Here is a 13,455-nt window from a genome sequence, read left to right as displayed (position 1 = left end):
CAAAGACAGATAACCATGTAGTACAGAGTTATATCGTTACGTGAGGGGTCAATGTATCGTGTGGCCCTCGATTCATTTTTTAAAAAAAATGTTTACTTCATCTGAGTAGTTTTAAGTTGTATTAACAGTGTTCACCACTAGATGTCAGACATTGCTCAAGGGCCCTTCCAACACCAAAATTGTACTTCTGCATATTCTGCAAAGAGACAGGGTCCGCCATGAAAGATTTCAATCTAAGTTGTGACCACAACACCACTCTCGAAGTTACACTGCTTATTTTCCCCTTCAAGAATATTACCTGCCTTTGTTTTGATATGGATAAACATGATGGTTTAAGTAGTCCTTAATGTAGGCACTTTTTGTGTTAATATTTCATGTTAAGTGTTCTGCAAAGCGCTTAGATTTGGCTACAGTTGTCATGAAAGCACTATATAAAGTATTGTATTGTATTGTGTTGTCATTTATTTCTATAAATCTTCGTGCAGTAAAAAACTCCAGACTTAAGTGGTCGCTCGCTCTCCCGTCGCAGCCAGGAAGTGACGTTTTTGCTTTGTGAGGCCGACGCAGACATTTTAAAATAAACATTTAGCTAAGGGCTAAATGTCGCACCACCCGAGCGCTCGCAAGGGGCGAGCGCACTGCGCCACAAAATACATTCATATGCGCCTCGGTTTGTCAGTTTGTTACAGTTTAATGAACGCTGTTTCGCCGGTCGTCGGAGGAACAAGCGCATCAAGATGTTGAGGAGTCTGACGCCGGGGAAAAGAGCTCGTTAACGCTGTGGTAGGTAACTGTCGCAGTCGCCTGCTAAGTTAGCATGCCTGGGCTATGTTGGCTACGGACTCGCCTGGAACGCCTCGGTTGCATTTGAGGACGTAGGTGCTACGTTACGCAATGGCCTCGTACGATGACTAGTTTTCGGCAACTTATGATTTGCTTTGCCAAGTTTGTGTGCGGTTTTGGAACCGCGTCTAGTTGTTGCGTAGCCTCCAGCTAGCCGCCGTTAGCCTCAGTCGGTTGTTGCTTGGCTAGCTGGCAAGCGAGCCACAGGCATCAACTAGCTAAGTCATTCATTCTGGCACAAGTAGGCGTCTCAGGTTGCACACCCGGCTTAACGTGGGGTTGGGAAGATTTAGCGGGCATTTACAAATATACACCAAGAATGATTGACATGTGGTCGGCTCATGAGAATTTCAAAACCTAAATTCACTTCAATTTTTACCGTTAGAACTCAGTCAGAACAAGACTTGTATCGAAATGGTTTGGGGTTTGGAGTGTTATATTTATATGACGCATGAACAACTATTCATTGAAGCGAAACGAGAACATGAACTAGTTTGTTTGCGTTTGATTCAATAGTACGTGCATTTTTTTTATTCTTTCCAAACAACTCTAACTTTAGTTGGGTTTTTGGCATATTTTATATTGATCAGTTGACCCGCCGACGCATCGGTTGGCTTGCTTTTTATACTGTCAGCAGTTAAGTGTTTAAGCATCCTTGAAAGTTATTGTATAAATCCTTTACGTGTGATTTGTGAATATGTACACAATATCATGCCGCCACTTCTAATTGCTTGATTCTAAATTTGTTACTGTAGCACAGCATTGCGATTGACGACACAATCCCTTTTTCCTCTGCAGGTGAGTGCCTGCCAAGGCACCTTGGTCCACATTTGTTGGACCATAGGGCATTTTGCTGAACTAGCATGAAGATGGCAGATTCGGAGAAGGCAGAGGAATTTGTTGATGCCGAGTGTCCATCAGAGCGCCCTGATGAAGCACAATCAGCCACCACATCTGTCCAGGATGAGCTTCTAAAAACCGAGACCACGACGAGTACCAGCTCCCCACCAAGGGAAAAGGAGGATGACAGCCCCTTGCACACGGAGGGTGAGCAGAGTCTCCTCTCCATGCCCTGTTTGATGAAAGAGCTCCGCAGAGACTCCCCCGAGTCGCAGCAGGCCTCCACGGGGAGCGAGAAACCGACCTCTCGGCACATCTACGAGAGCGACTCCTCCAACCCATGCATGCTCTCCCCCTCATCGAGCGGCCACTTGGCAGACTCGGACACGCTCTCCTCTGGGGCTGAAGGCGCCGGAGTGGAGACGGAAATTAAAATGGACGCCGACCCTTGCAAGGAAGACGATCGTCAACTCAGCGGGAGGAAATCCCGACGATCGCGTTCGGAGAGCGAGGCGCCGCCCAATGCAATGGCTGCAAAAAAGAACCGCTGTCAGCCCGCGGGAGCGAGTGGGCCGGAGAAGCAGATCAACGGCAAGCAGGCCAAGGCGAAAGGCCACCGCAGCCAGAAACATAAGGAGCGCATGCGCCTGCTCCGGCAGAAGCGCGAGGCGGCGGCGCGGAAGAAATATAACCTGCTGCAGGACAGCAGTACCAGCGACAGCGAGCTCACGTGCGACTCCAGCACTAGCTCCTCTGACGAAGATGATGACGACACTTCTGGAGGCAGCAAGACAATCAAGACAGATATTCCAGGTATATCCGCCTCCCTAAGAGTCGAGCCTTTCTCAGGGGTGGGCAAACCTTTGTGCTCACGGACCACACTTGAGCTTCAAAGTCCCTGTAAAGTCAAAATTGATGTCTTCTAAATTTGACGCATCCCGTGGTGCGCTCCTGTTAACATAAACGTTAATTAATGTAAGCTGTAAAATTCTACACTTTGAACATAAATACTGTGTTCAAAATGCAAACTTAATGTTTCAATTTGAAAGTATTGTTAAAGATGAGGCGCATTGTACAGTACTTAAAAGGTAACTGAATGTACTGCACTAGATTAGAAAAATAAAGTTTAAGCAGTCTTTATGCATAGCTGCGCGTTTCGTTTTAATGCTTGACTCTATTGCACGTTTTAAATGTTGGAAATCACTGAGATAAAAAAAAAAGTTTGAATATAATAATTAGCTAACGTACAACAATATTACAGGAGCCTTGATATAATAAATGCCCGCTGGGCCATACTTTGCCTACTCCTGGTCTATCTCATGCAAAAAGTGGTGTGCATGATTTCAACATTTCTCATGTGCCATAACGAGTGAAAACATGTCATGGGGTTCATGAAAGCTTTTGGTCGTGTCAAACCAAGCATTGTCTTTTTGATTTGATCAGTCACCTGTTGTTGTTTTTCCCCACTCACATAATGTCATTCAGTCCTCCTCTTAGGAGGTTGTGCCCATTCATTTGTCCCGATGCAATGTTCTGTCGGAGCACCGGTCGTCCAAATTCCCGCCGTGCATGATGCGTCCACACCGCAGAGGGTCTTTGTTTCTTGGAAGCGACAGTTCTCGCCCATGCCGTATGCAAGCCGCACTTGAGAGAGCAGGCCATTTGCTGGGAATAGATGGTGCTTGCTTGTGCTAGTCTGAACGACAGACATCTTGTTTGGCGGTGGAGTGCAGGTGGAAAGGTGTGAATCGATTCATTTCAATGTTGGTCATCCAAAGCTGGCTTGTTGTGTTTCGTCCTCCTAATCTTTAGTGTACATGATACTCCTCTCAAGCTCCCCTTAATTACTCGTGTAGTAGCAGCCTTGGCTTGATTTTCGACGTATTTGTTAGAAGTAAGGTGTTTATTTCCATGGTATGTGGGCGTCGTAATGCATATCTTGCATAATGCAGCGCTACCTTTACTTACAAATTGGGCTGAATGGTTTTCAGGATGAATCCAATCGCCACCCAACATCCCCATGTTGTAATTTCATATGCAATTATTTTTTAAAGGTTCTCTTCCCATGTATTTTTTTGAACAAACATGACGATCTCAAATGAAGGCAAATGAACCATGATTGAAGATTTCTTAATCATTTTGTTGAATGTTTGTTTAGGTGTTGCCATTGCATCATCAAAGTGAGCTAGGCATGTTGGTCAGGTATTTGTCAAAATAGTAGCACTCACATGTCGTCTGACCAATAAAGTCTAGATTTTTGAAAAAAGATGAAATTCACAAAATTGTGACCCGACGCCAGCGAAATGTGCATGCTCCCAAAAATGACATGCTTTGGTCCGACGGTTGCACTGCTAGCTGGCGCCGAAGAAGCTGCTTTTTCTCCGTATGGAGGCTATGCAGACGCCGCTCGCAATTTCGTGCTTTACACGTCATCACTTTGTTCTTAGTACATTTTATATGGGAATGTCTTTCATATACGAGTAAATTGAGTTCCAAGCTTGATCACGAGGTACCTTTTGCTTGTTCCACCCGTCACGACTTGTCTTCCAGTCAGCCTCGTCATCTTGTGTGTGGCTTCTTCTCTTGAAACTCTGCCCTCAGCTTCAGCTTTACTGATGTTTGTGCCAGTAAAGAAGCGGTCAACCACAACACGAAAAGTGGCGCCGCCTGTTATTTAACCGAGCCGTCTACTTGATTCTATCGCAGCAGAGGCCACTATTTCTGACTCTGATGTTTGAGGAAATAGTTTTTACTTGTGGACTGCGACGTGTCAAAAATGCTGTCGTTTGTGCTTGCATTCTTTGTTGATAGTTCATTTCCAGAGCTCGCGTTCAAGAGTAGCTCTGTAATAATTGTAGTTGTTGTGAGAAGTTACCTCGATGTTGTTTTCGGTCACTTCTGACCACTTTAATGATGTCGACGTTGGTTCTTGAGTGAGCTGGGAACTTGGCATGTGATATGATTTCATTTGTTTGTTTTATTTTCCTCATCCCAACAGCTGTTTTGTCCTCTTCTAACCTCGCGTCACATTTGCAATTTCTGCTTGTAAATATTAGACGGCTCTCAGTTTGCGTCCGAGTCTCACAGGCGAGCGCACGCGCCACAAAATGGGCCACCCGAGCCAACCATGAGGGATCAGTTGGAAGGGAAGATGTCAACCATTTCAGTATTTTTCCAACATCTTCAAACACCGACTGCATGATGTCGAACCATCAGCATGAAAGAATTCTGATCTGCACGTAAAACAACGCAAAAATCATTCTCTCCTTTTTTTTTTTTTTAAACAAAAAAAAAAGTCCACTGAGGAAGCATGAATCCACTGCCACTGTTTGTTCTTAAGCCTTGGCCTCAATGTCTTTCAAGCTGGCTTCAGACGTGCGTCGGAGAGATCCAGGGTGGGCGCCCACATTCACGGGCTGCTGGACAGCGGCGCGTGGGACAGGAACGGCATCAGCAGCGTGCTGGAGGAGGCCATGACGCGCTTCGCCGTCATGCAGCGCCAGACCGAAGAGCGCTTCCGCGTCTGGATGGAAAAGCTCGCGCACCTCGACTCGGACGACTCGTCCAAGCGCTCGAGCGACGCCCCCGAGGGCGTGCAGCAGCAGCCGCCAAAGCCGCCCCCGGGAGCACCACCTTCGCCCGCGAGTTCCTTTTTGCCGTCGTCCGAGTCGGCCGAGACAATGGCCGCCTACATGTTGACGCGAGCGAGCAACAACGCCTCTGCCGCCGCTCCTGTCAACAACAACATCCTACCTGAAGCGCTCACTCAGAATGGAAACCTTGGCGCTCCGGATCCCGGTCTCTTGAATGTTTAGACACAACTTCAAGCTGTGATTTCACTTGCTTGGAAGTTCGTATCGCGCCGGACGACACGCCCGGATGACCGGGCGCTTACCCGATGGCACTCAATCACTGTGAGACGTGGGAATATTTGCAAAGCGGCATGGAACTTGTGCATCCCGCCGTCGACTGCCAAGTCACAGCTATTGTTGCTGTGCCCTCAAAACATAAAATCTTTTGAGGTATCGCTTTTATTTTCATCAAAAGGACCTCCCAAAAAGGTTTGATGGCTTTCTGTATGTCCCTCCTCGTACGCCATCCCAGCTGCCCCTTTTCCTCGAACTATATTCTTGCACTTAATCGAAGAATGCAGCCGCTACATACTGTGAGCCTTCCGACAACGGTGGTGCTGTCCAAAACACGAGTGAGCTATGTTTCGTGACGTACCCTTGCTCAATTGGTTGAAATGAATGAAAAGGCCATTAATCTGTCAATTTTATTTCAATGATGAAAATTTGCTTTCTAGAACACTGTACTTAGTAAACGCATACAATGAGCGCATAATTAAATAGAATGTTAAGAATGACAAAACTTGCGTCGAGCTTTAATTGATAGTTATTGTGAGACTGCTGATGTGTGTGACAAAATAATTAGGACAAAGAAATAGTTGGAAATGGTCCCAATTCCGCAGTGCGCTGCGGTACTATCACGCTTTTATTTTCCACCGAAGATAAACAATATATCTGCCTGTGTTCGAGTTTAGCGCCACAGTTTTATGTTCAAATATTCATCGTTTCAGGGTTCTATTAGAAATGTTTTTTTCTTAGCCAGTGTCGAGGGTCTTTTGCATGGTTTGTTAGCATTAAACTAAGCTGGCTGACGTTCAATGTTTCAATCAGGGGGGGCGGGGGTGTCTTGAAATGGCCTTCATCGTTCCTGGCCCCTTGCAGGCAGGCCTTCCTGTGTTTTTTCCTCTCCCCTCCAGCTGCGGTCGATTTTGGCATGCTTACAAAAATCAGATGAGGAGCGGCAGAAGACGAGCAAGGTGCCTTGTCGCTCAGCAGTCATGCTGGCCTCCTCATACTCTTCATTTATTACTTCAAGTAATGTTTACACTGTGCGCTCTTTTACTAAAACTCCACACACAGATTTACACATGCAAATAGGAATTGTACTGAGTCGCAGTACATTTAGGTTGTTTTGCCTTTTAAACAATACTTTTGTGGAAGTAGACTAGAGGTGTTTACATGTTTGCTTTTTTTGGGGTCACAGTCGTTGCTATGACTGCCCTTTGTGCAGTAACTGGAAACTGGCGAGAGAGAAATGACACTGTTTATTTTTAGACACTCATAGATATAATACTGTGTGTGTGTGTGTGTGCATATATATATATATATATATATATATATATATATGAGTACACCCTGTCTCTCTTGTTAGCTGCATTTCTTTGCAATTTTGTGAAATGCGGCTCATCTAATTGATGGAGGGATGGAATTGACCGTTTACTTGTGACTGCAACAGGGTGCAAAACAACCAAATATTAGGACCACACTAAATAAAAGGTATTTACAAAGAAAAAAAAATCTGTTATGAGAATAAAGTTGTATTGGGAATGTCCCACACTCCCGCTTTTGAACCATATTTTTCTTCTTCCAAGATTGACTTTTTCTTCATTTTGACTTTCTCTTTTAAAGTGCTGTAAAATTGCATTCTTGCAGTATGACGCAAAATGTTGTACCTACTTTTTCTTGCACTATTATTACAGTTAGGGCACAGTTGTTTTATGACAGTCTGCGAAAATGACTTATTTTTTCCCATCACCACTTTGTTTGTTACACTTTTTTTCTCATTGTGACTTAGTTTAAAAGGATGACTTTCTTGCAATATTATCACTCTAGCCTGCAATATTCCAGTTGTTTATTTGACTACCAGCAGCAGGTCAGGGCATGGCGATGTTTACCACCCCCTAAAAGTAATCCGCTGCTCATTTCATCGCAGAAAGTGGTGACATCGGGTGACAATTTAAAGCAGCACTCCACCCTTTAGCCATTAATGAAGGAATCATATTTATAGCTTGGACGTGAACATGTTTTGGGTTTACGTAACGTGTACCCCAAGAATTGACTGTGGCACTCGTTTTGCATGTGATTTCTAGGAGTATAGAATGTAAAATGCAAAGTTGCAACCAGGAAGCATGCCAGCGTGTGAGCTTGAGCACCGCTTCTGCCGTCAACGTCGGCTGAATGACACATGAGCTACCAGTTGATGCTGTTCAGAGGCCGCACACACACACACACACACACACTAGTCAGCCGAGCAGCAGGGTGTATTTATTTAGTTGCGTCCAATTTCCAGGGTAGAACTAATGTTCCTGTTTGGTTTTGTTACCCAGCTGCTGTTTTGGTTGTCATCTGAAGAAGTCTGGGTGTTTTTTCTACTGTATTCCAGTGTCGTTTTTATGTGAGTGGCTGCTGTTTCCACAGAAATAAATGCAAAAAAAAAAAGGCGACGATCAAGGTGTGTTATTTCATTCAAACATGTCAACTCCGCATTTTTCTTTTCCATCGGGGCAAAGCGGGATATTTGCCGTAGCATACCGTCATCGAATGACAAGATGACTGGTTTTTAGCAGGTATCCATAAAAAAGTTTCGCAAACTGTCTTTGTTTCCTTGCCATCATAGCCGTGATACTAACGCAGAAGACAAAATAAATACCATTAGAAAATGTTGCCATTAATACACAACAGCAACTAAAGATGAAAGATTTTCCAGCTGACCTTGCTTTTGTCTCTCTTGACCTGACATGGAGAAAAGGTATAAAAGTGTCATTCCGTTCAGGCACTTATTTGCCCCGTTCTGACACTGCCTCAGACGATGCATTCGTTGCTGAATTGATTATTCACTTCCGTACACCAAATTTATGACACCATTTGGAAAGCGCTTTGTTACAGCGCCAGCTGTTGTGAACTGCGCTAGATGAATAACGTTGTTTATTTCGAGCGACACTGAAACAAGTCGGTCAAAAATGAGCGAACATCCTCCCGTCTGTTACGGCTCTGTCACTACCTGTCCCGCTCCATGAGAAAGTTTTAAACATGCAAGATTTTAGAAGCACTGTAAACACTACCTCTGAAATGGCTTTTTTTTTGGTACCATTTTGTTCAGAAGAACCTCGTGGACTCAAACAAAGAAAAGAAAATCAATGATTGGTTGGAAGTCATTTTTTACAAGTTGGGAAGCTAGCAGCCAATCCCTCCGTTCGTATCCGAGCCGTTTTGAATAATGAAGTGTTCTCTCTGTCCTCCGCAGACGGGCCTCCAGTAGTGGGCCACTATGATATTTCAGACACTGATTCTAACCAGGAGAGTATGAAAGTGGAGAAAGTTCGGCCCAGCGTGATAACGCGCGAGCTAGAAACACTCAGAGGCCAGGATCTGGCCCCTCGCTCCGGGTGTATAAGAGCTCTGAGCTCCGTGGCAGGTCAGTTACAAAGCCCCGGCTGACTTTTTTTCTTCCTCCTCTCGCTGCTCCTCTTCTTGGGTCGCGTCATCTCACTCTGCTGCCTCTCTGGTACTTTCCCCCTGCAGAATTTCGCACAGGTGATGGGAGAGAAAAAAAAGTCCACAAATAGCATTTTGTCTGGGGTGACTCTTCCCTTTTACCAGCTGGCTTTTAATGACACCCGCACACTCGCCGAGGTCTTTGACTCGTCATCGTGTCTTAAGCAGCTGCAAGACGTGAAGCCCCCCCGTTGCTCTCCACAAGGTGGTGATTTGTGTTTTGTTTTTGTCTCAGGCCACGCGGAGGTGGTGATGGCGCACAACAAGGACGGGCGTCAACACAAGGGCCAGATCAACATCGCTTCCTCGGACAGCGAGGTGGAGATTGTGGGCGTGCAGGAGAACACTCGGTAACTGTTTTTTTGTTTTTTCCCCTCAGTTGTCTCTTTTTGGAAAATAATGGAAATACGGTCAAAATTATAAAAATCTTTATGAAATAAATGTGTGATGTAAGATTGAAACCATGAATCAATTTAATTTTATTACAAAAAAAACAAAGCAAAATCTCCACCACTAAGCTTTGCAGGCATAATTTTGGCGCACGGGCTAATCTTACTGGCTCACATGCCACTCATCACCAAAACAAATCCAGTGTAAATTTTTAAAAATGCACCGTTAATCCTGATGTTGTTTAGTTTATTAATTTTTTTTCTTTTTGTGTGTGTTGAAGATGCGCCCACCCCTGCGGCGGCGTAATCAAGAGCTTATCCTCGTGGAAGGACGACCACTCGGCAGAGCGGTCCGCCGCCAACGCCACGACACGCGCGCCTCCTCAACTGTGGACATGCGTCTCCCCTCAGTCCAGTTGGGTATCCCCGCCGGAGGTGGTAGACCTCACGCTGGACGAGGAGAGTGGCGGACACAAACACTTACCGTAACAAAAAAAAAAAAAAAACTCACACTGAAACCACCCTTACGCTTCTTCGTGATCACGTTTGCCTTCCCGGAGTTTGTTTTTACCCGTTTTTCAACAATCATGTGTGAAAGCTATTCTGTTGACATTTTTTTTTTTTTTTTGTAGATGTGGTTGCACAGTACAGCACATGAGTTGCAGGAGTAAAGGTAAATCCCCTTTTAATGAAAGCAATACCTTCGCTCAAACTGATGACTGTTGAGTGTGCGTGTTGTACCGTGACAAAATTGAACTTTGCTGCTGGAGAGCTTGGCCATTACACAGCATCCGGCCTGCTCCATTACTAAAGAGGAAAAAAAAAATCTTTTTGTTTTTCATTCTTTCCATTTTCAATTTGCAATCAAAAAGGAAAACCTGACGGATATGTTTTTTTTTTTTTAAACCAAACACCAAATCCAACAAAATGGCCACGTTTTCATATTTTGATTTTTAGCTCAAAATTTCCTACTTCCAAAATGTTATTGTTACAGTTAATCATTTGACTTTTGTGGACCCAAAAGTTTAGTAAGAAGCATTCCTAAAGCTACTTGAGCATGTTCACCGACGCCTTCAGTTTGCTTCATGTTCATCATTTTAGCACTGAATGGTTCCCCTCCCCGCTGCGTTTCTATCACTTGTCTTTAAATGCGCCTTAACGCAGCCGATACTTTACACTGTCAAATATTTTGTATACTTGATGTTATTTAAGCTGTTACTGACTGGCTTTTTACGCTATGCTAGGCTGGCATAATTACAGACGATATTTCTAAAAGCGACTGTGAGTCACTCGCTAACAGCCTTGACTCTTTTATATGAGAAATTGAGACTATCTTGACATTTATTCATCATTTTGAAAAGGGCTCAAATCAGCCGGGCCGGGCCGGGCCCAATTTCTCTCATTGTTGTTTATCTCTCACTTCACATTGTTTTCAAATTGCACAGAATACCACAATGTCGGTTTGTAGACTTTTGTCAAAATCATTTCACCAGCACCTTTTCTATTTTCTTTTTTCTCTCAACCATTGTGCCGTGATCATTTTTGGATTGCAAATTGAAAATAGAATGAGCCATGAATAAACTATTGATTATAATAGTTTTAATTAATAATAGTTGAATTTTCTGTCGTTTTTTTTGTTTTTTCTAAATGCCGATCCATTGGTCACATGTGGTTAAATGGATGGCTAGATGAAAGTCTCACCACTGGGTTCTTTTTAGACTTCAGGCTTTTGCAGGCGCTTGTCGCGCTGCTGCTGCTCTGCTTCAGATACAACAAGCGTAACATGTTACAAAAATCAGACACGTCATGTCGTGACATCCCAGTCTGGAATTTTTTTACTCTTTTACTCATCTGAATGAGTGGGGAAGAAAATAGGAAACTATAAGAAAATGTATCTTCCGTGTCCTCCTGAATGCCTTGAAATGTGCACTTGACCTTTCAAAATGTTTTCCCCACTCGCAAAAAAAGTTGATTTGTTTTTTTTTTTTTTGCTATTCGGACAAGAACAATTAATAATAAACGCAAGTGTGGTCACGTGTGTGACATATCGTGTTTGACCCGTCACCTTGACACGCTACTATTCTTCTTCTTCTTATGCCAGTGACATTTTATGACCCAACTTTTGTGTTTCTTGTTTCCTAAAGATTATGCGAGGATGGCAAAAATGATGCTGTTGTTCCACTGATGGTCATTGAAAAGGAAAAAAAATCCCACGCAAAGATTTTTAAACCAAAGCACGTTTTTAATTCCTTTTAAATTGAGTTGATCAAAACAAATGTTTTTCATTGGGCAGCAGTATGAGTTGGTATACTTTTTGTTTTCATTCAGAAATGCAAGGCATTTGTTTCCTGATATCACATGAATAGCAGTTCTTTTAACATACCACTTTTTTCTTTTGCATCCTGTTTTTTTTTCTTCTTTTTTTCCCTGAAATACAAAAGGGCATTGCTCAAACGTGGGGGAAAAAGTGCATTCACTCTTGTCATACTTGACCTCGGCTTTTCCTTTCTGTTGCGTTTTTAGTGTCAGTATTTTAAATGAACAAAAAGTGTTTATACATATACGTATATATTTTGTCGCTTCTGCCACATCTTCCTTTAACTTATGTCTGTAGAACAAAAAAGAGGCTATTTTAAAAACAATAAATAGAATGTTATTTAATGACTTTGGTGTATGCTCCTTTTTATTATTACTCACATTTGTCTTTTCATTGTTTGGAAAAAGGAAGACTGAGGACTGACCCAAATTAGGAATAAAGTCTGCATCTTTATCAGTTTTGTGTCACATGGGCATTCATCGGGTTCCAGCCAACAAGGACGTCGTAAATGATCTTCAGACCCTTTGTTTCATATGAAGACATGAAGTGTTTAGTGTGGGCATGCTCTTGTGTCAGAGGAAGAAGAATGAGCACAATACTTGACAGAAGCGCCCTTTGTTTTCTTTTAGTAGTCGCGACTATACAAGCTCGCACACAAAAGTCGCTAGCAGGGGTCAGAGTTCATTTTATGACACCTGCTGCTCGAAGGCCATATGGAGTTGAGCTCCAAAAGGAAGACAATGAAGGAACGGAGCTATGCAGTCATCTTTTCAGTCCTCGGGGCGCAACATCAGCTGTATGCTAATATGATTTTGCTGGCCAGCACATAAAAGGTTTGGACAATGAAGCGCAAAACTGTCTTCGAGACAAGCAGCAAATACATTTAACCCGATCTTTGTGCGTAATTTGGTGAGTAAACCTTGGAAACTGAAGAGGATTTGCCTCAACAATATCAAATTCTAGAATATTCTAGTATTTGATATCAACAATCAATTTGGCCTTGGGTCATATCCAATGTTGAGAAAATAACTTAGAGTACAAGTTTAGAAGCCACTTTAGGTTTAGCATACCTAAGCAAGTAAAAACGATTTCTAATTTCTAATCTAATCTGCGCATTGGGTGTCTCGCTTTTGGAGCTGCACTTCTCGTGATCTATTACTGTATACTTGTGAGACGTGACTTCTTTGTTGCTGCACTGCAGACTCGACACGAGAGACGGTGGGAAATGTAATAAGACGACATCTGGGACAGAGTTTAGTGACCCCCCCCCCCCTTGCTCTCCAAAGCCCATCTGTTCCCTCAACGCCCAGGCTCACAACTCAAGAGAATCGGGACACACTTTCAGTCTATCTGCAGTCTGGTTACTGGAGTTTGGTGTGAGGTTGTCAAGTGATCCATCCCTGGGTAGTTGAAATGATGAAACGGAACTCATGTGGTTTACAGTGGATAGAAATCTACACACTCATTTTCAAATGACAGTTTCTTTGTTGCTACCATGTAGCTCCGCCTTGAGTGGGGTGTGCGTGCGTGTGTGCGTGCGTGTGTGTGTGTGTGTGTGTGTGTGTGTGTATGCCTCCCCACAGGGGGGGTATGCCCGGGGCCACTGCACCGTTGGCCCCACCCTCTGCACGCACCTGCCCTCAGGTCATGTCCAGCCCGCCCCTTGGTCTAAATATTTAAAAAATAAAAGTTCAGTTTGGAGCCCTCAATGTATTTTCATGAA

The 13,455-nt window shown here is 43.7% G+C and overlaps 1 protein-coding gene across 6 annotated transcripts; it reads left to right on the top strand.

The window, feature by feature from the left end:
- Positions 1-549: 549 nt before the first annotated feature.
- ark2n (arkadia (rnf111) N-terminal like PKA signaling regulator 2n) lies at positions 550-12,079 on the top strand. 6 transcript variants are annotated; one of them, XM_088281629.1, is made up of 7 exons: positions 550-783; positions 1,642-2,496; positions 8,776-8,946; positions 9,262-9,376; positions 9,697-9,830; positions 10,048-10,088; positions 11,560-12,079. In XM_088281629.1, the coding sequence occupies exons 2-6, from the start codon at positions 1,707-1,709 to the stop codon at positions 10,071-10,073; spliced, it is 1,236 nt and encodes a 411-aa protein (XP_088137755.1). In that variant the 5' UTR covers positions 550-783; positions 1,642-1,706; the 3' UTR covers positions 10,074-10,088; positions 11,560-12,079. The 6 variants fall into 6 exon arrangements, 3 of the variants coding, with proteins under 3 accessions (XP_088137755.1, XP_088137753.1, XP_088137754.1); XR_015839777.1 differs by having other exon boundaries at positions 9,697-10,088; XR_015839778.1 differs by having other exon boundaries at positions 777-875; positions 9,697-10,088.
- The last annotated feature ends 1,376 nt before the right edge of the window (positions 12,080-13,455 follow it).

The sequence above is a fragment of the Idiotropiscis lumnitzeri genome, chromosome 18 (genome assembly GCF_059441095.1).
Source record: "Idiotropiscis lumnitzeri isolate Australia: NSW breed Sydney's pygmy pipehorse chromosome 18, RoL_Ilum_1.0, whole genome shotgun sequence".
Lineage (NCBI taxonomy): Eukaryota > Metazoa > Chordata > Actinopteri > Syngnathiformes > Syngnathidae > Idiotropiscis > Idiotropiscis lumnitzeri.
This window is presented reverse-complemented; position numbering and strand designations above follow the sequence as displayed.